This window comes from Xiphias gladius, chromosome 22, assembly GCF_016859285.1.
Source record: "Xiphias gladius isolate SHS-SW01 ecotype Sanya breed wild chromosome 22, ASM1685928v1, whole genome shotgun sequence".
Classification (NCBI taxonomy): domain Eukaryota; kingdom Metazoa; phylum Chordata; class Actinopteri; order Istiophoriformes; family Xiphiidae; genus Xiphias; species Xiphias gladius.
This window is the reverse complement of record NC_053421.1, coordinates 12,547,979-12,569,559: the sequence shown is the minus strand read 5'-3', so window position 1 is coordinate 12,569,559 and position 21,581 is coordinate 12,547,979. Positions and strand designations below refer to the sequence as shown.

The 21,581-nt window shown below is 39.1% G+C and overlaps 1 protein-coding gene across 1 annotated transcript in view; it reads left to right on the top strand.

The window, feature by feature from the left end:
- The window catches only part of cdkal1 (CDK5 regulatory subunit associated protein 1-like 1), a 238,596-nt gene that overhangs the window by 76,202 nt on the left and 140,813 nt on the right, over positions 1 to 21,581 (top strand). Inside the window, exons 6-7 of the mRNA XM_040118310.1 lie at positions 3,312 to 3,360; positions 8,976 to 9,096. Of these exons, the coding sequence (XP_039974244.1) occupies positions 3,312 to 3,360; positions 8,976 to 9,096 (170 nt within the window). The remainder of the gene's footprint in view (positions 1 to 3,311; positions 3,361 to 8,975; positions 9,097 to 21,581) is intronic.

The following is a 21,581-nucleotide window of genomic DNA, read 5'->3' as shown; positions in this document are numbered from 1 at the left end:
AACCTTGATCTTGACAACACATAATAATGAATTTATTTGTTTGCATAAAAAACAAACTGCTTTGATGAAAATGGATATGAATCAAACAGTCCAGTGTCCAATGTAGATTGCTGTGACTGTCTTAAAAATAATGGGTTGGGGGTGGGGCGTGTCTCAACTGTTAAGTTAAATATCCTTTACCATAAATAATGTAATTCCATTTAAGTAAACACGCCACTGTGTAACACAATTACTTTCAAGTCAAGTGGCATGTATGTATAGTATAATTACATTCAGATAAACAGGTTTGTATATGTAATAGCCTTCAGGGCAAGGCAGAAACAGCTGGGAAGTTTACAACTGCTGGTCCTTTCATTGTCATGAGTAGATTGTATTGTGCACTGACACATGCACGCACGCATACACGCGCACGAACGCACATGCTGGTCTTTCTATAGTCATGAGGTAGTTATAGTTATGTCCTCACAACAATGGTTTCGAACAGAGAAATTATCCTCACACCCATAGAATGACAAGTACACACTGATGAATGCATGCATGAACAGGCACACATGGTTCACAAACACAGACAGAGGTATACGAGTGTGCACACACTCCCCTTGTGTATCCTTGGTAGTTACGATCAGCCCCACAATGACAGTGACAGTTGGTGGGTTATGCAAATTAGATGCAAATAAGCAGTTGTGAATTTGTATATAGTGACAGCACTAACGGCTAGATAAGGGGTGTAGTTAAAAAAGTGCTTCCTGTTGAATGCATTCAGTTTAATCGACCTGTGTGTCGTCCTGTGTGCATTTTTTGTTGTTTTCCTTTCTGAAGTTGCTCTGAAATTAATGACAATTTACTGTGTATAAAGTACACAAACAGTACCGCAAGCCCACAGTGTTTCACATCTCTGAACTAGACATGCCACATCCTATATCAGAGACACATTACACATATCCACACACACCTACAGAGTGCTGGCAAGGTATTCTGATGATTACAGTGGGTAAGCAATGTTGTAAACATGAGATGCACGCACATCATCCTTCCCAGCATACAGTAAGTAATGTATGTATGACTTGGGCGGGCTACATTAGGGGATATTGTGAGCCCAGTTTATGTTCTTTTTTTAATAACTCACAAAATAAATGCACTTCACATTACTGCTCATGGTAAGTGTATGTTTACAACTAAAAAAAGAAACCTGGGTTACAATGATTCCTTGGGTTTCTTAGAACTTTAATAGTGAAAAGGTTTTGCCTTCACATTTATATATAAGTTTCTTCATAATCATTTGTCCATAAGCCAAACATTTTGTAATTTTGTAAGTGTTTGAGTATATGTATGATTGGTGTAAAGAAGACTTCTGTCTGCTCTAAACATATAGGACCACACAAAACACACACACACATTCTGATCTGATGACTGGGGAGGTCATTGAAGTTCACTGAAGTCACTGTCATGTTCATGAAACCAGTTTAAGACGACTTTTGCTTTATGACACGGTGCAGGATCATGCTGGGAATAGCCATTAGAAGATGGTAAATTGTGGCCATAAAGGGATGCACATGGTCAACAACAATACCCAGATAGGCTGTGGCATTGAAACAATGATTGATTGATAATAAGGGGCCCAGAGTGTGCCAAGAAAAAATTCCCCGCACCATTAAACCATCACCATCAGCCTGGACTATTGACACAAGGCAGGTTGGGTCAGTGATTCATGCTGCTGACAGCAAATTCTGACCCGACCATCTGCACCCACTACAGCCTCAGATTTCTGTTCTTGGCTGACAGGAGTGGAATCCCACATGGTCTTCTGCTGTTGTAGCCCATCCGCCTCAAGGTTCGAAGTATTGTGCATTCTGAGCTGCTTTTTTGGCTCACCACAGCTGTAAAGAGGGATTAACTGAGTTACTGAAGCCTCTCTCTCAGTCCAAACTAGTCTGGCCATTCTCCTCTGACCTTTCTCATCAACAAGGCATTTCCATCTGAAGAACTGTCACTTACTAGATGTTTTTTGTTTTTTGCACCATTCTGGATAAACTCTACAGACTGTTGTGTGTGAAAATCCCAGGTGACTAGTATTTTCAGAAATACTCAACCAGCCCACCTGACAGAGTCAGCGAGATCAAGTTTTTCCCCCATTTTGTGATGTTTGATGTGAACATTAACTGAAGCTCCTGACCTGTATCTGCATGAGTTTTATGCACTGCTGCCACATTATTGGCATTACATTAAGAACCAGATTTGAAAAGTGAAATCTGAATTAATTGCTAAATTCTAAGCATTACCTGAACCTTATTTTGAGTACGGACACCTACTGCTGCTCTGAATGAAGCCAGATTGCTTGGCGATTAGTAGAAGATATATTTTATTTCATTGTACAACATGCATATAACTGCTGTTTGCAAAGCATTGTGAGCATTCGTGTGAGTGTTTGAAAGAAGGGTTACACTGTATAATGGGCCTGGAAGCATTGAGATCTGGTGCCAAGGGCTAGAGCATACACCTCTAAGAATAGAGAAAGCGAGAGAATTAGATGTGGAGGCGCTGGGAGGAATGAAAGGAGAAATTATTTTTTCCTTCTCCCACTTTTTTTAAATCCCTTTCTACACCCTCTCTGTCTTTTCCTCTCATTTCCTCTCCCCCCTCTCCTCTCCAGATTATTTCGTGTAGGATGGTAGATTAGTAAAATCAGTGCTGTTCTCAGTTGAGAATTCTGGCTCGTTTAGTATCCAGCTCAACCTCCTAATAGTCTGGCTCTGATTGAACTGTGGCCAACGGGGTCTTGCCTATTTTCTCTACATGAATTGGTTGTGTTTCAGAGTTCCCCTTGGAGCTGCGGGATTTTCTTTTTTGGAGCCAATGAGGATAATAACTCTTGCTTGATCATAACATTTTTCCGTTTTACTCATTCTCTCTTAATCTAAGGATGTGTTACTGCTTTATTGTTACCTGTATGATTCATCTGTCTACCTCTTTCTTTTTCTGTCTCTCTGTTCTCATTCATGAATTCCTACCGCCAGACCGTGTCACTTTCAATACATATTATATGTGGTGTTGCAGCTACATAGACACACAGTGGCATTTAGGAAATTTCTATCACTTCATCCTGTCTGGAAAAAACTTTGTGTGGTTGTATTTTTTTACACTTGTTTGTCTTTATGCTTACTCCATATTGTCTTTGTGCATATTTACATGCCCACGTTGTTTAAATTTGGATCAGTGTTTGTGGGTTGTCAATATTAGGATTTGGTTGACTGTGTGGACTTGGTTTGTCAGTGTCAATAAACTTTTCCCATGTGTGTCTGTCTGTATTTCAGGTCCAGCAGATTGATCGAGTGGTGGAAGTAGTGGACGAGGCTGTTAAAGGTATTTTAAGACAGACGCACAAGCACTAATTGTAGACGTGAAGGAGCAGCAATGCATTGATCAACTAATGAATGAATGAATGAGAGTCCTTTTATTATTGGAATAGGAAATGAAGTTCTTTAGCATCAGCTCCATGTTTGAATGATTTTCAGTAAAGTACTCTGTCCACTTATTGACAGAATACAAGGACTTAAAATGACTAGACTGTTAAAAGTAGGAACATATCACTTTCCTGTGGAAGAGTATGTAATCAATAATGATGACTGAATTATTCAAAGATGCTAAAACACTTGAATCTGAGTCATTATTGACAACAGTAAGGTACCAGCTGAAGTATTATTAGAAATTCAGTATTGTTCAAATTGAAAACGTCTACAAGAGTCTGTTCTTTGTGTTAAAATTAGATACTCAATTGCAGGAAGATTTGATTTACTGCTTTTTTTTCAAGGTTTAAAGGATGGTAAATTTTATGAAACAAAACTTATTTTTGACATTGCTCAGTACGATAAGTGATTATGATTGACGTGTATTTAAAAGCAAAGTCGCAAGTGTTGTTTTCAGATTCTATCTCACTTGCTGTCTGAGTAGCTTGTTAAGTGGGGTTCTGTCTGAGTGTCTCACAGTGAGACAGACTCACATGGCAGTGATTAGGTCATCCATTTAAACTGTTAGTGAACCACCGCACTTAAGTGTTTAATGAAGGTCAGAGAGAGTTTACAGTGTGAGAGTGTCCAGTCAAGCTGTCATACACCCCCAGCTGTTCTCTAATAAAGAACAGATTGAGTTTACACTGTGCGTGTGTGTGTGTATTAGTGACTAGTTTGCACTGCAGGCCTCACTCTAATGAAGGACAGCTGAACTGAAGATTAATTTTACAATGTGTCATCAACCCTAAATCGTCTGGGTACACACACACACACACACACACACACACACACAGCACATTCCCATTCACACATGTGGACTGTGACTTTTATTCCCCCTTTCTTCTCTATGATTTGCTCATTACTTCCTGTTTCTTTCCATTCCTTCTTCCACCCGTTTCTCAAAATCTTTTGATGTCTACCCCTCCTTTTTTCCTCTTCACTTCTACCCTCCTTCCTTCCATTTTCCTCCCTCCTTCGCCCCCTCCATGGAAACTAATTTCCCCAGTATCATTACAGGTCTTTATGACCTCGTATAAACTGAGAACTGTTATTTCAGCTCAGAGACCTGGGTATAAACCTTTAAGCTAGGGGATTTGCCTGTTGTAATGGCCACTAAAATACTTACTTCAATGAACTGCTAATAGATGCAGTTCTTTGCTGCAGCAAAATTGCTTGCAGGTCTGTTTTCCACATGACTACTGGTATGCTTTTATGAGTTTAGTTCTTGAAGTGTAAGGCTATCTATTCTGGCTCAAAAAGAATTTAACAACTGTCACTGCATAAGGATACCTGGCTACTGTAAACAGTGCATCTGTGTAACATAAAGCTTAAGTTACTGCCTCTTGTAAACACCCGAGCTTTTTTTTATCCTTTAGTTAGCTCAGGTTGGGTTGGTGAGCATGCAAGTACTTAATATTTATACAGTCACACAGTACAACAACTGCCTAGTCTTGTGTTGCTTGCCACTGTGCAGCATGAGTGATTTGGTGGCAAGTGTTGTTGCTGTGGTCACAAGCTTTTCTGTTTTTTAGCTGTGTCGGATGTTGATTTTCTTTGTAACAGCAAACACAGCTTTTGCTTTGTCTTGTATTCCAAACCCACTGGCAGATCTGTAAAAAGATTCAGTAATGACAGCCAGGGATGCTCATTTTTGCAAGGGCAACTAACCAGATTGTACATTTATTAGTGATGCTCAACAAACAAAAACACAACAACAAGTGATTATTTGAATAGTAAAATACAAAGAAAATAAAATATATTTTTTTAATTGAGAAAAAAACTGTATATCGAAGCCAACAGAAGGCTAGAAAATATGTGTTATTAATGTTTTCAATCTTAAAGGATTGCAGACTTCTTCTGAACTCTGATCTCTGCGCCATTAATAAATATCTGACATTCCTCTTTCTTTATTGGGCCGTTTTGATGTCTTTATCTCTTTATTGGCCTCCCAATATTGATCTTCTATCACTGAGAAGATAGTCTCGGATGATACCATTTCACCTGATATCCCTTTATCTTTTAGAAACAGTTTAGATTTAGTGTATGTGTGTGACATAAAAATGGGGCAGAAAGGTTAGGCAGGCTAATGTATCTACTTAGCTACAGATCAGAGGCTATATGGTATCCATACAACCTCATGATCCGTATTTCACCAGTATAAACAAACAGCTTATGTGTATCAATGCTGAAAAATAAAGCAGGAGTAAGAAGACTTTGCTGAACATAAGGAGAGATTAAGACAGGAGGAGGAGGAAATGAAGAGCAGGTATCAAGAGACAAGTTAATATTCACATATATTTGAAGTCATCTGAAGGTCTTCTGAACATGGTCTTTTAATGCTCCGTGACCTCCCATCTGGAAGTGACAAAATGCAAGCTCTGTAGAGGAGCTTGTCATTGTCAAGCATCAAAGCCCCTAAATGGCTTTTTAAATAAAGTGCTCTTTTGATATATTTGCATTGAGGCACAGTGTAGAATTGCTAAGTAATACATTTGATGAGCATCTGCGATATTTCCCATCAAAATTGAATCCAGTGACATTAGGCAGGAAAATGAACTGATTTCCTAGACAGTCTTACATATCCAGTAACATGTTATATTATGAGGATAAATGACAAGCATTACACCCCTCCTGTCCTCCTCATCTGCCACCTCTGTCCCCTTCTTTCCAATGTACCCCCACCCCCATGTTCCTGCCTGCTGCTTTACAATCAAACCGGGGAGCACAACAAGACCCGCCACTTATGAGACATCAGACACAGGTCGACAGGTCATCCTTTTAGCTCCCTACCTCTCTGATCCAACCATCCATCTGGTTATCCCATACATCTTTCATTTGTGATGAATTTTTTCTATCATCATCCAACCATCCATCCATCAACCTTCCCATCCATCTCTCCTTGCTGTCCCTCTCTCCTTTTCTCTAGCATGTTATGATGGGCCGTTATGAGTGGATAGAAGGATTTATATCAGTTTGTATTTATGAAGGAGAGAAAAGAACAGAGGAGATAGAGATAGAAAAAAAACGCAGGAGAGAAAGGAGGAGGCCAGTCAGTAACAAGAAAATGTGGTATATGGCGATGTGTGTGTCTGTGTCTATGTGGGGTTGCCCATCACAGCAGTTGGCCTCTCTAAACTCTGTAATTGAGATGACAAATAGGGCAGGATTCTTCAGTTTTCTTCAGTAACTCAAGTTAGTCTTTTTATCTCTTGCTTCCCCATTCATGGTCCCCTAGGTCCTGAAATTGAATTTGGTTTTGAGTACAATCCTGGAGTGATTCCAGGCTGGTAGTGAGATTATTTTTTGAGTCTTGGGTGGCAGTCACATCGACAGGGGTCCTGTGAAGTTTTAGAAGGAAAAAAAAAAAAAAGAATAACTGGGGAATGACAATTCCCAAGTTTAATGGGAATGGTCAAACTAATAATTTGGAAAAACATCTGGAAATTCATCACCATCCTGGTAATTGCTTTTTCCCGACAAGTCTGTGTGTGCAATTAGGTAAATTGTTAACTACATTTTCCCACAGCTAAAACCATCAGAAATAAATGTACAGTATCAACAATCTGGAAAAAAAAGAATGTACCACAATCCTTCACCTATAAGCCTGAGCTAAAGCTAAATTACTGTCATGCCTTTTTTTTAATCCAGTGAAGCTGCACTTCTCAAGGTCCGTTGTTCAACCCCAACGTGCTAGTCATTATATTTAGGCTCGTTCTGTGATAGCCTGCCACTTTGTGCATTGGAAAAATTGGTTTCATGTTTTTTTCATTTATAACATCAAGTGTGATTGGTCAGTACTTGTTAGATTTTGTCATTTTGTTATCATTCACAGCAGAAAGGTTAGGTTCACATGCCCTTATTATTATTATTTGTTGCTGCATTTCGTTCTGAAATTGACTACTCAATGTTTTTACTTTTAATTGGATTTAGTGAACAATATAATCAAGGTTAAAAAAGGCAACTCATTTCTAATTTAATGAGTATTTACTTTAGGGCTTTCTTCTCTCTCATACAGGACTTTTATTGAATGAACTTCTGATAAAATTCTTAAAGCAGCGGTTGAAGAGCAGGTGGAACTGTGAAACTTATCCATTAAAGGAAATATTAATGTATGGATGAACTGATCGATCAATCAACAGATGGAGAGATGGTTACACAGGAAAAAATATTAGAGAATGCATGAATTTTATATCCTTGTTTCGTGGCCAGAGGTGGCCACACAGACAGCTAGCTAGAGGAGAAGATGGCCGAATGTGCTCCAAGTCCCAGCTGTTTTCCACTAGGGAAGTTTTCTCATTTCCTTGCTTGTACTGGGATATTATGACCAGTCACGCCTCACCGATTGGCTCTTTGTCCTCCTCTGGGGCAGATTGTCATTTTTATCTACCAATTGATAACCATGCTTCCTGCCCTGAGCCCACCCTCCCAGGAGACCCATGTAAAGCGGATGAAAACAGGAAGACAATTCCATCCCTCAGCGCCTCCACCTCGCACATCTCTAGCTGGTAGCCTATTAGATGGTTGGAAAGGACAGAGTACTGCATCCCATTTCCACACACCAAAGGCTGGCCATCATGAGCTATTAGCTATTAGACTCAGCTATGGATTCTCATTTCCCTTCTGTATCACCGTGTGATAGCCACAGAGTGATACTTTTAGAATTGTTACATTGTGCATTTGGTAAAAGATGAAATAGCCCTCTTTATTTTAAAGATACCCGTTTTGCTGCCTATCCTTCATTGTTTCCACCTCTATTAATTATCTTGGTAATATCAGTGGCGTTTACTTCAGCAAGAATATCATGCTCTTTCCCTACTTCAGACTTGGTGTATTCACATTTGTCCTTAATTGATTTTAAGTGCTCCTGATGCCAGAGGTTGGTCTATTCCTGCACAGCTAGACCTGCTTTCTCCCTCCTGATTTGCTGCTCTGCCTCTTTCTGTATCCTGTTCACTCAACCATCATATTTATTAGATGAGTGAAGTTTAATGAAGGCTTTTATTTGGCTATCTAGAGGTATATATTGAACATTGGAAAGCTGGCTTTCTATTTGGTATTGTGTGTGTGTGTGGGTGAGAGGTTGTATGTAAATGTATTTGTGTGTGTGTGTGTGTGTGTGTGTGTGTGTGTGTGTGTGTGTGTGTGTGTGTGTGTGTGTGTGTGTGTGTACGCTGTATGTTTCTAATAATCTCATGATTACTGAACAGCTGGATGAGTGAATAATCTCATCCAGCTGTTTGTTTAGTTGAACCAGAGTTATTCAGGTTTTTGCACTTTAAACAGGGCAACTAATGTATTTAACTTGAATGTATTCATTTTTAACATGGAAATGCTCATACTGTGTCTGTGCACCAACCTTCACACAGATCTGCATGATACTGTGTCAGATTTTCAATATCTAAACAACAGAAAAAAAAGACAGTTATTGTTTTAAGGAATATGTAGTGAAGTTATGTTTGTTGTTGTCAGGCCACTCAGTTCGCCTATTGGGTCAGAAGAAAGATGGAGGCCGGAGGCTCGGGGGAGCTAGACTGGACCTGCCCAAGATCAGGAGGAACCCTCTCATTGAAATCATCTCCATTAACACTGGGTAGGACAAAGATGCACAAACAGAAAATACTACTTATAAAATATTCATCTTTGACTGTCAATTCAATTTCATTGCTTTCCTGCCATTCTGGTTTATTGTGTGTGTGTGTGTGTGTGTGTGTGTGTGTGTGTGTGTGTGTGTGTGTGTGTGTGTGTGTGTGTGTGTGTGTGTGTGTGTGTGTGTGTGTGTCTGCATGCATGCCCTCTCCCTTTTTTGCACAACCACTTAAACAGAGCCCATCTGTACTTCTGATTTTATCAATTTCATATGGTTTACTTGTGTTTGTATGTAGTGGGGTGTGTATGTGTGTGTGCATATAGTGCTATGTATTCTTCAAATGTAATTGAAACCCAACTGGTGTCTAGCCTTTTTTCTCAGCTTCCATTTGACTTCCATCATGAAAGCAGAGAAAAAAACAGACAGTAACAGATAGACCTCTTTCCTTTGTCCCTTTCTAGCTGTAATCTTCTGTACAATCCTTTTGCAGCTCTTTTATTTTGGCTGTAATGCCAATGGCAGTGAGTTTGTTTACGAATACTTCTGTTGTGTGTGGTTTGCTTGTATATTACCATAAATGGCAATAATTCAGATATATAGTGTAGTTAGATAAATATAGATGATATAGATAAATACTATGTATGGATGTCTGGATAGATGGATAGGTATAGATGGGCATGAGCGCTTTCATGTTTATAGATAGAAAAGCACAAACTTACATGCATACACCCACATTTTTATGGGCTAATTTCATGTTGTTTACAGATTTGTGTGTCTACATTAACCCATGTGCTGTACTCTCAATGGGCTAGTTAAAAAGGGTTACGACAGACTAATTCCAGTGTGCAGGGCCTGAACTGATGACAAGCAATCAATTATCCTCCTGCATGTCTTCAAGATCTATATATATTAATGAATTTAGATACAAAGTGAGGAAGAAAACAACTTGCAGACAAAGCACCAATGTTCTGTAAGACTAGAGCATTCTTTGTTTAAATAATTGCTCATTTATTCTTGCAATCATTTCTTCACGTCCTTGAGCTTTTTAACTGGGTGTCAAGAAAACAAGCTTAAGATGTCACTAATCACTATTAATTATCAACCACTTATCAAGTCGTAGACATTACATGATTACCAATTCATTATCTCTTTGTTTGAGTGTATTATGTGTATGTTTGCTACTGTCAGTAAGGGTTTTTCATTATTTTACTGGAATTTCCATTAGTGTCCTTGAACCATCTGGGTTAAAACAGCAACATTGTTGTCCCTGTAACATAGTGACCTACTGACAAGAAGGCTGTGACCTGTTTTCAGGTCCTGAACTATTATTTATTACTGCTATATTACCAGAGTAGGCATCTTTATGATTATTTCGGGTGTGATAGTGGATGCATTGCAGTAGATGCATTGTGTTGCTGTGTGTTGACATTACCATACTTCACATTGTTGCAATAAATGCCATCCATTTACTTTTGCCTTCAAACACATAGATTTCAAACAATCATCCATTATAAACAATCAAGTCCATTATATCACAAATCTAGCTCTCCAGTTTTATTTTTGTCTCCTCTAAATTTTTAGCAACATCATGTTATGATCCATTTCTAAACTCATGTTACTCCCAGCCTTAACTTTTTTTGAAAGCGTCATTCAATGCTCCCCTTTAAACCTTTGCCTAAAATTGGCCACCAATGTCATATGATTAGTTTATTACTGGTTTTGTTGTTATGAATAGCTACAGTGGATGAGGACACAGTGTTTCTGGCCCTTTCACAGCCTCTGTGTGCCTTTTTGATAATTGTTGATAAATGGATCTCGGTCTCTCTCAGTCCCTCTATCAATGAGTCTCGTTCACTATCAAATCACAACTACAGTGTGAATATGTTTTTCTTGCTTTATGTGCTTGTGTACCTGCTTGACTGACCAGAGCCTAAATGTGTGCGTTTTTGCGTGTCTCCCATTTTGTGAGTTTTTTTCTGTCTTGTGGTATGTGTTTGCAGATATCAGTCGCTTGCCAACCCTCCTTCAGCAGGGGGTTTGTATCTGATCCAGATGAACTTGCTATTGTTTTTCAAAAGGGTCAGGCTGGCTACAGATAAATCCCCTTTTACTCTTTCAACTGGAACTCTTTTAGAAAGCTGTGGGGATTACACAAATATATTGACTGGGTGAATCGGCTGTTGACAAATCTCTCCCAAATAACAGTGGTGTTACTGAAAATCCCAGCTTAACATGTGCTTTTGTGTGAGTTGGTCAGTCATTAGTTTCACTAATTTGACATGGTTCTCTAATTATATGTTTGTGTGTGCACGTGTGCACGTATGCACATGCATACTTGTATTTCTATCTCCGTGAAGACCAGTTTGAGTTATTGACTGAGGACTTTTTGGGAAAGTGAGGACTTCGCCTTGGCTTGTCCTCGCTTTCTGACACACCTTCAAAGAGCTGTTTGAGGGTTAAGACTTGGTTTTAGTGTTCAGGTTGGAATTAGGTTTAGGTTAAGGTTAGGGTTTGGCATCTATTTGTGATGGTGAAGGTTAGGCTAAGGGGCTAGGGAAGGCATTATGTCAATGTGTGTCCTGACAAAGATATCAGAACTGTGTGTGTGTGTGTGTGTGTGTGTGTGTGTGTGTGTGTGTGTGTGTGTGTGTGTGTGTGTGTGTGTGTGTGTGTGTGTGTTACAGAAAAGAGAATGTGTCCTTTATGCACTCTGTTTTTAGATGATCTGTTTTAATTAATCCTCTGAGGTAGTAGTGACATCATTGGTGACATTTGTCAGCTGATGAAACAGAGAGATCTTTGTCCGACACACAGACACACACATGCACAACATCAGTTGCAGCTGTTCATCAGACTGCCTCTGCGTCAGATGAGAACATTTGAAACTATTAATTTATAGTATGTGTGGCCTTTAATGTCTCAAGTTTGTTGCTAGTTTGTCTTTGTGTGTGAACATGTGGGATGCATTCATTTAAGTTCTCTCCCCCTCTCTCTCTCTCTCTCTCCTCCCTCTGTCTCTGTGTTGTCCTGCCAAATGTCAAGTTGCTGTCATGCTACAGGGTGAGGTGCTTACACAGGTTATCTGCAGGTTCTTTAAAAATTTTTGAATCTCAAATAATTTTAAGACATAAAAACCTTAACATATCTTGGATGCAGTTTGTAGATTTCCCCTACCATAAAATGAGGGATTTAATTGAATATTACTAATGCTTCAAATTAAGAATAATTTCATCAAGCATGTTGCAGATTTCAGTGATTATTCAGTGTAGTAGATCCACATTTAAAGTCGGAATAGGATTAACCTTAGACATACAAATGATTAAAATTGGGCTCTCTGGATCCTGCATATACCGTTTCGATGAAGTCAACCCTGCCCCTTTAACTCAGCAACCACCAGAGCATTTGAACAACAGAGAATACTCTTAGAGGACTTCTCTCATTACGCTATTGTCAAATGCCAAAGGAAAATGACACTTGCTTATCACTTATTTTAATGTAGGTAAAATGTTTTTGACTTTGCTGAATGCTCCATTGAAGACAATAGCCAGTGTAAAAGGATTGGGAGTCATTCAGAGATCATGCTCTCAGTGGGGCAGGTTAGGGAACTTGTGTGCACTCTGATGAGATCTTGGGAGACAGGGTGAAACAGCCGATGCAGTACCTTGGTAAAATTATCAGCTGAAATCATAGTTCTACCAGATACCTGAAGTGCAGTTTTATACAAGAGAAAATCCTAAAACCTTTATCCACTTTGACTTCTGTAAACCATAGTCATCTATAACATTCACATTCATCATTTCAAATTACACTGCACAGAGGGATTTTAGTCTGGGTCTAACAGATGAATCTACTCTACCATCTCGTTCACTTTATTAGTGCAAATACTCACAACAGCCTGGTATAGTGTTTCACCTGGGATTACCTATGAAAATTTAATTTCACATTCAAATTGATTCACAATATTAGTTTCATTAAGTTGCATATTAATTTCATTTGCACCTATTAAATTCAAATTAGATTGACTTTTTTTCCACCAAGTTAATTTTATCCCCATCACAAAATAAATTCAGCATAGTCCAGCTAGTCCTGAAATGCCCTCTGATTTTGTATTAAAGGACCGTTGTCGGGTTTCTTCTGGGCCGTTTGCACAGTTATTTGGAGTCATCTTTTTTGACACATTACACTGATTGTTTCTTTGAAGGTTCAGTCCAAAAACAGTACGTTACTCCAATTTCATCGCTGATATCAGTTGTTAACAATTTTGTACCAATACACTAATACTTGTTTGCCTCTGGGGGTTACAGTTTGATTCATTCAATTGCTTGCGCACACAGTGAATGTTACGGACATATTATGGATATGAAAGACCATTATTGAATGAACTTTACACTTTCATGTACTCTTTATGTTCTATTTTAGGATAATCCGGTTTTTAAATGAAATTTGGCAGCAGTTGTGTGCTGCCTTCCATGCAGTTGTTTTTGAATCGGTCACAATTTGATTCAAGTCCAATGAAATTCAACAAGTTAATTAATTTTAACATAAATAATGTTGGTAACATCAATTTTGTAATATGTTAAAATTGTTGAACAAAATGTATCTATAAGATAAAGCTAAAGTAATCCAATCTTAATTTTTTTTTTTTTTTTAAATAATTTCATCAAACAGTAATTTCCACCACCTTGAATAGACATCCAAACAGCATAATCACCCCATCCTCCCGGCGACCTTGAATATTAGGAAAGTTAACAGGCTACTTAAGATGAATTGACACAAAAAATGCTGAAAAATCAAACAGAGTCAATCACAGTCAAGGTTTTCCAGAAGTTATCTACATTTTAACAGCTTTTGATAAAGGTAAACCTCTATCATATAAAAGTGTGGATTTGCAACAATATGATAGAAAATTTTTCCACAGTTTTTCTGTGTGCGTCTTGAATGGTCAGTGGGAGCAGTGAAGCAGTGGAGGGAATAGCAGTTGATGAATGAGAACCATAAAAGAGAGTAACACTTGAAATATGTAAAGTGTTGGTGTTTTTAAACCTGGGACTGAATTAGACGTGGTTGCTTTGAATTCCACCCTACTCTTGCTTGCTTCTGACATTGACTCCGGCAGCTGATGTTGGGCTTGTGCTCTGTAATTGTCTTATGATCCAGTCGCCAGAATTTAGTTTTGGATTGTTTCTTGCGCTATTCCTACCATAGCTTCTTTATGCAAACAGATAAGCCTGGGGGTAGAGTTCATTTTTCATAGAGCGTTAAACTGGAAAAAGACTTCATGTCTTTCTAATGTTGTTTTGTGTCCCAGTTTTAGCACACTTGATACTAGTGGGGAAACTGGTGTGGGTATATATGTCTGTTTTGCCCTAGGCTACACTAACAGTCCCTTCTTGCTCTGTGTATATCCACGTGTGTGTGTGTGTGTGTGTGTGTGTGTGTGTGTGTGTGTGTGTGTGTGTGTGTGTGTGTGTGTGTGTGTGTGTGTGTGTGTGTGTTGTCAGCAATAGTAAAAGCCCTTTTGTGAGCAAGTTGAATCGTGATGCCTTAGCATCATAAACAAAGAATTTACAGCCACTCAGTCAGAACGGGTCATTAAACTTGTGTATTTGTTGCTGTGTCTGATTGTGTGAACCTTTTCCATTAGACTGCAGGCTTTGAAAAAAGTCCTTTGTTCCACTGTTACAGTTCATTTCATTTCATTATCTGTCTCCTGCATGTTCTCTATTTAGTCACATGTTGGCAGTCATAATCTCTCTCATCGTTATTGCAATGTGCTTAAATCAGGTGTTAATGATGCTCTGCTCTCACCCCAACCAAATAACCAACTTCATCATTTGTTTCATCCATTGCAGGCAGGTAGACAGGAGGACACGGAGGGAATAGGCAGTGGAAGTAGGCTTCTAGTTGTTTGAGAGCTCTCTCAAACATATGAGTAAAGAATTGCTGGCAGGCTCCCTGCTGCCTTGATGTTTGATTGCTACGCTGGCAGTTCTTACATTGCAACAAATAATTACACGTTGAATTAATATTGATATGGAGTCCTGCACCACTATATTACATATTACATATTACACCATAAAGAAAGTTATGTTCAGTGTCTGTGGTCATGCATAGTGCAGATATCTATGATTTGTAATTCCCAAATCTATACCATTTAAAATAGATTTTTCTTACCCTTTATATGATGATGTGAAAATATTATGCTTGCTTGCTTTGATATTTTCCTCAGCCACAGCCTGCACACGATTCTGCTTCAAATGCTTGTGGGGTTAAGCTTACAATAAGTTGACAAATAGAGATGCTGACATATGTTGAATAGAAGCAAACATTCAAAGATTCAATACATGGTAAATTTCAACAATCTTAATTTTTGTTACAGAGGGGTGGACATTTCTTATAATCTGAGTTACTGGCTTCACTTATCCAGGTAGTACAAAAGATAACCTTGGATAACCATACACTATTTTATCCTCTTTCCTTTGCTCAGCTCCTTCTATTCAGTTCCCCCATTTTCTTTTTTTCACCTTCTGACACTAATAGTAACATATTTATCTACTTAACAGAAAGCTAATTTAATCTGGCCATTAAACCATGTTAAATATCAGATGATACCATTGTTAGGGTTTTGAATGGAGATTTGATACCTTTTAGACATGAATGTTTTGGATCATTTACTCAAGCTAAATAGTATAAATCTCTAATGTTTTTTTCTGTGTTGTTTTCTATTCTGATTTTTTTCTGTGGTTGGCTACAAACAAAAAGGATTTGATCCAGCTACTGGCTCATTTCTTACAGAACCAAATCCTTGATTTCTAAAATCCATAATAATCACCCTAGGAAAATACACACGCACAAACACTATGTAAAAAAAGGCAACAGAGACAGAGTGAAAAGTGTCTGCGTGTTTGTGTGTTAGTGTGTGCTGTGATTATTTTTATATTAGCTGACAGACCTTAAGTGTGTTACCTGCTTGCTTCCTGTGATTCGCGTCTGGCTGCCACAACTTCTCCATCCACTCTCCCGGCCGGCACTGTGGAATAATAGGTCTTATCAACATTGCTACTGACCTTTACATAGATTTGTGTTAACAATTGTGCCCAAGGTGTAGTGTTCAGAGCTTTTGCCTGCTGAGGGACAATTAAATCTAGGGTCACATATGTCTCGATGCACAGAAAAACAATAAGCCTCAGAACAAACAGGGGCAGGGTTAGGAGTTGGCTGTGAATCCACAGTCAGCAAAGTCCTGCATGTCAGCGGTAGACTTCCGACCTTGAAAAAAGAGGTTGAAACAATAGTATTTTATTACTCCTGTTCCTTACCTGATGTGTCCATGATTAATATGACAAGGCCAGAATGAATGTCCAGACTCTTCAGACTAATCATGTTATTCCACTTTTTTTTTATTTTTAAAACAGTGTGACAGTGGTTTCAGAGTGACCACACAGCTCTTGCACTTTTTTTTCCTGCTCTCCCACCTTAAACTGTACTAACGCAATGAATGCTTCATAATATGATTTTAAGGTAATTCCTGCTGTGAGGTAACACAAAAAACAAATTGCTATGAAATCCTATCTTTGCTAGGCTGTGATCCAAACACAAAGTGTGTGATCACTTGTGTGTGTGGGTTTATATGTGAGTTAATCGAAGTCAAACTGAAATGATTGTATGCACTGTATCCTTTGAGTGGCTTTGTTTGTGTGTATACAGTTAGGTACATAAGTATTTGGACACTGACACAATTTTCATAATTTTGCCTTTGTACATCACCACAATAGATCTTTAATTCAAGGGGTTTAACAAAAATATCACGTTGACCACTTAGGAATTACAGCCATTTTTATACATGGTATCTAATTTTCAGAGGCTCAAAAGTAATTGGACAATTAAAAAATTAATATGTTTCATGGCCGGTTGTGGCCTGTTCTTTCATTATTTCATGACAAATTAAGTAAATCAAAGGTCAGGAGTTGATTCCAAGTGTCGACTTTGCATTTGGTAGCTGTTCATGCGAAACTCTCAATATGTGGTCCAAATAGGTGTTGATGCAAATGAAGGAGGCCATCATTAGGCTGAAAAAGCAAAACAAACCTATCAGGTTACAATTAAGAGACGCCTTCATGAATGTAAATACAGTGGGTTAACCACAAGGTGCAAACCACTGGTAATACTCAAGAACAGAAAGGCCAAATTAGACTCTGCCAGGAAACATCTAAAAAAATCCTGCCCAGATCTGGAACAAGATTCTTTGGAAAAAGATGAAACCAAGATGAACTTGTACCAGAATGATGGAAAGAGAAGAGTATGGAGAAGGAAAGGAACAGCTCATGATCCAAAGCATACCACATCATCTGTCAGACATGCTGGAGGCAGTATTATGGCATTGGCCTGTATGGCTGCCAATGGAACTGGGTGACTGGTGTTTATTGATGATGTGACTGTTGATGAAAGTAGAAGGATTAATTCTGAAGTGCATATTGCTATACTATCTGCTCAGATTCAGCCAAATTCTACAAAAGTGATAAAATGGTGCGTCACAGTACAGATGGATAATGACCCAAAACATACTGTGAAAGCAACACAAGAGCCTCTCAAGGCAAAGAATTGGAATATTCTTCAAAGGCCAAGTCAGTCACCTGATCTCAACCCAACTGAGCATGCTTTTCACTTTCTGAAGTCAAAAACTGAGGGCAGAAAGACCCACAAAGAAAGCAGATACTAGCCTCTGAAAACGAGCTACTATACATAAAAATGGCTGTAATTCCAATATCGCCAGTCAACAGTTAAATCGATATTTTTGTTAAACCCCTTGCATTAAAGCTGGAAGTCTACACTTCAATCACATCTTGATTTGTTTGTTTCAAATCCATTGTGGTGGTGTACAGAGGAAATTACAAAAATTGTGTCCGTCACATTTATTTGACCCACACAAAAAACTGCTCAGCAGATAGTGGGCATAACAAATATGGTACAAAAATATTAAGCAAATAATTAGGTTTATCATTTTCAACCCAAAGCTATACTCCCATGCAATCCATAATAACTGAAAAGCAAGAAAACATTGTTTCCTTTTTTTGTGAAACAGTTCTTTTTGCTTATGGATCTGTAAAGCTCATCATGGTTGTGTCAAGGCATTAAAGTTGTATGGCTGTTTCTCAAGTGCTGTACATAGGCTACTACATAGCATTGCACAGCTGGAAGAAAACTATAATAGCAACAATATACAGTACACACTTACTTGCCTATCCCTTCTCCTTTCTTTATCTGTTATCTGTATTTTTCTGATAGCCTTTTGTTTACTACAGAATAATCAAATCTCTTCTTTGTTTGTCTCTTGTAATATGTGATGCAAACATCGGCTCCTCTTGATCAGACATAAGAATTCACTTCACAACACCACATCCTTTTTCTGCATTTCCAACCTGTCACATCCTGTTAACTTTCCAGTTTTAACCTTTGTTTGGAACTCGCTTGTCTTATAATGACTATTATCGTACTGGCAAGTTTTCATGCTTTTCAGAACACGAATCACAGCCTTCAGCACCTGATAGTCGTGCTTCACTGTCCCAAACCACTGCTTGATTCTTTTCTTAGCCTTCTTTGCAACATTTTTTGTTTGGAGATCACTCGAACTCAGCACATTGTGTTTTTGATGCCAAAAGCCTTGACATGGCAGGGTAAAAAAGACACAGCATAACTCAATGGCGAGACACTTTGTATTAAAGAAAATCACTGAAGAATAGTAGAGTCACCATAAGAGTAGAGGCGCCATGTTTGCAGATCAAAGTCTCAGTTTGAAAGAGATGGGAATGTGGTACAGAGAGGAAGAGGGGGAGAGATGGGAAGTCATTAGCTGGGTTAAAAGCAAATTGAATCAGGTCTACTGTATCTGCTCTTTGGTAAATTTGAATTTCTCTGTCAATTGCAGTGAGGAAGTGAATAAGACCTAAGAGAATAAGGAGCCAGTTTTTGCATGAGATGGCACAGAGAGGCTTACGAGGAGTCTCTTTTTTCCTCTTTTTTCCTACAATACTCACTAACAGTCGAAGCAGGCATATCTGCTCCAGCTTGAGACTCCCATTCAGACTGTAATATCCACCAGTGAAGTTCATGCGATATTCACTACAGATAATTTTCCCATACCGCTCCCTCATCTTTAAAGCAAATACACAAGCCACGTTACACTGCTCTACTTGACTGGGTTTTCATTTTGTTGATCGTTGGTCAATGATCTCATCTTTTCTTTTCTGTGCTGTTTTTCTCCCTGAAGAGCAGAAGTGAAAATACATCATGTGAAGCGGCAACAAAAGAGGGAGGAAAAGTGCCGATGTGCTTCAGAAAAGTAGAGTTACAGAGAAAGGGTGTGAAGGGTGTTTACACAAGGGTTTCAGATCACATACATACTGTGGATTGTTGTGGATTATGGGAATGCATGAATGCACAATGTACACACAATCTCTTTTTATTTTGCGCTTAAACACGCATACAAACACATAAGTGCGTTTTTTATTTTGTTACCGCCACGCACATGATCATATGCAGACGCTCTCCCACTCACACACACACAGACACACACAGACACACACTCTCTCTCTCACACACAGACACACACACACACACGCCCGCACACACCCAGACACACTCACCCAGACCTTTCTAGCTATTTACCATGGTGGCCTTTCCTGCTGTTTATCAAACGAATGTATGGGTAGTTTTTAGCTCCACTGGTCTGAACATATTATTCCATTTCCTTCTCTCCCATTGCTTAACGCACAAATACATGCCTGAGACACACACATGCACACATGCGCGCTCCATCAGCTGTTCTCCCCACTCACTCACCAGGAGAGACTCTGCTCCCCACAGCAAATCCAAAAGACTGATGTCTCTCCTTGGACAAAATGAGATTGTGTGTCATTACAAGGCATTACACTACAGAACCCCTGAGTAACTGAATTAGCCTCAGTGTGTCACAGGAAAACATAGTTTACACTTATACATACACAAACGCACACACAACTGATCATCTCGCAGACTATTTACACAAACCAGCTTCCTACATGTTTTCTCTCCAAGAGGTTAATGGTCCACAGTTGTCAGATAGATACATTAACCCAGAGATTAGGCTTTCTTTCTGTGACTCAGACATAATGCATCTCCTCTTTTTCAGGAGAGTAAAGTAATTGGTAACATAATCTAAACTTATGTCATAATGTATAATGACCTACAGACATCCGCAGACCATTGGTTAGTTCTGTGGTGATGCTTGCCATCTTCACCGCGCCTTTCAATCTGTCAGTCAGGCCACATCATCAGCTGCAGAATCGTTTTTCACTCTCGTCAGCCAATCTTTACCTATGGAGAGAACAAAAATGCCGAATGTGGCAACTTTGCTACCATGGGTGGGCCTGCTGCTTTTATTTTATACATAGCCAGTGTGCTCAAATGTCACTCAGATTTTGAGTTTGATCAATGAGGTGACAGCTGACTGGGATGTTATCTGAAATCGACTTGTGATGGACAAATCATTCTGTGTTTCCAAGAACTGTAAAATGCTACCTTAAAATCACACCAGAGTCTTGACAGCGGTTCTGTCCTGCTTTCTTGTGCATGTTAGTGATCTACACCAACGCTACACCTTATCACTGAGCTCTGTGTCCCACCTTACGGAGAGCACAGCTCAGGATGCTGATCATATCATCAGAGGCATGTGTTTGATAAACCCTGTGAAGTAGGTCCTCAGTCAGTGATGCAACAACAGCCTAGTGAGCTGGATCAGAAATTTTAAAGATCTGTGAAATGTGAAAGAATACATCACCAAGTAGAATATAGGTCTTACTAAGCCTTCATTTAACTTCTCTGCTGCCTTTACATGTCCAGGTTTAGTTAGTCACACACTTATTTGGCCAGCGACTTGGTAAAGTTGTCAGTCAGTCAGACAGGCAGGCAGCCAGGCACTAAACAAACTAATGGGTTATTCAGTTGTTTATTAATTCACTGTGAGCAAGTCACTCAGTCTTGCAGTCAGTCCGGTAGTCTGCCAATGAGACATTAAAGTAATCTATTAGTGCATCAGTAAAGTCAGCTTGTCATTCAGACAGATTGACAACAGTAAGTGATTTCATGCATCAGTCGTAAGGCAGGCAGGCAACAGGTGAGATAATCAACAGTCCTGCTTGCAGGTCAAACTTCAGAGCAGATCATCTACCACTGTGACTTTGTCAGTAGTCTGTTGGTTCAGTAATAAGCAAACATCATACCATTCTTGTCCCGTAACAATGGGCTGACTGATCTAGTACAAACACTGTCTTGAGGTCTGTCCACAGACAAAACAAGAAGTTGGGAAAACAGTCATGGTTCCTTTGTAGGCATGGGTTTCACACACACACACACACACACACACACACACACACACACACACACACACACACACACACACACACACACACACACACACACGCATGCTGTCTTTCTGCAGTCAAAACAACAAG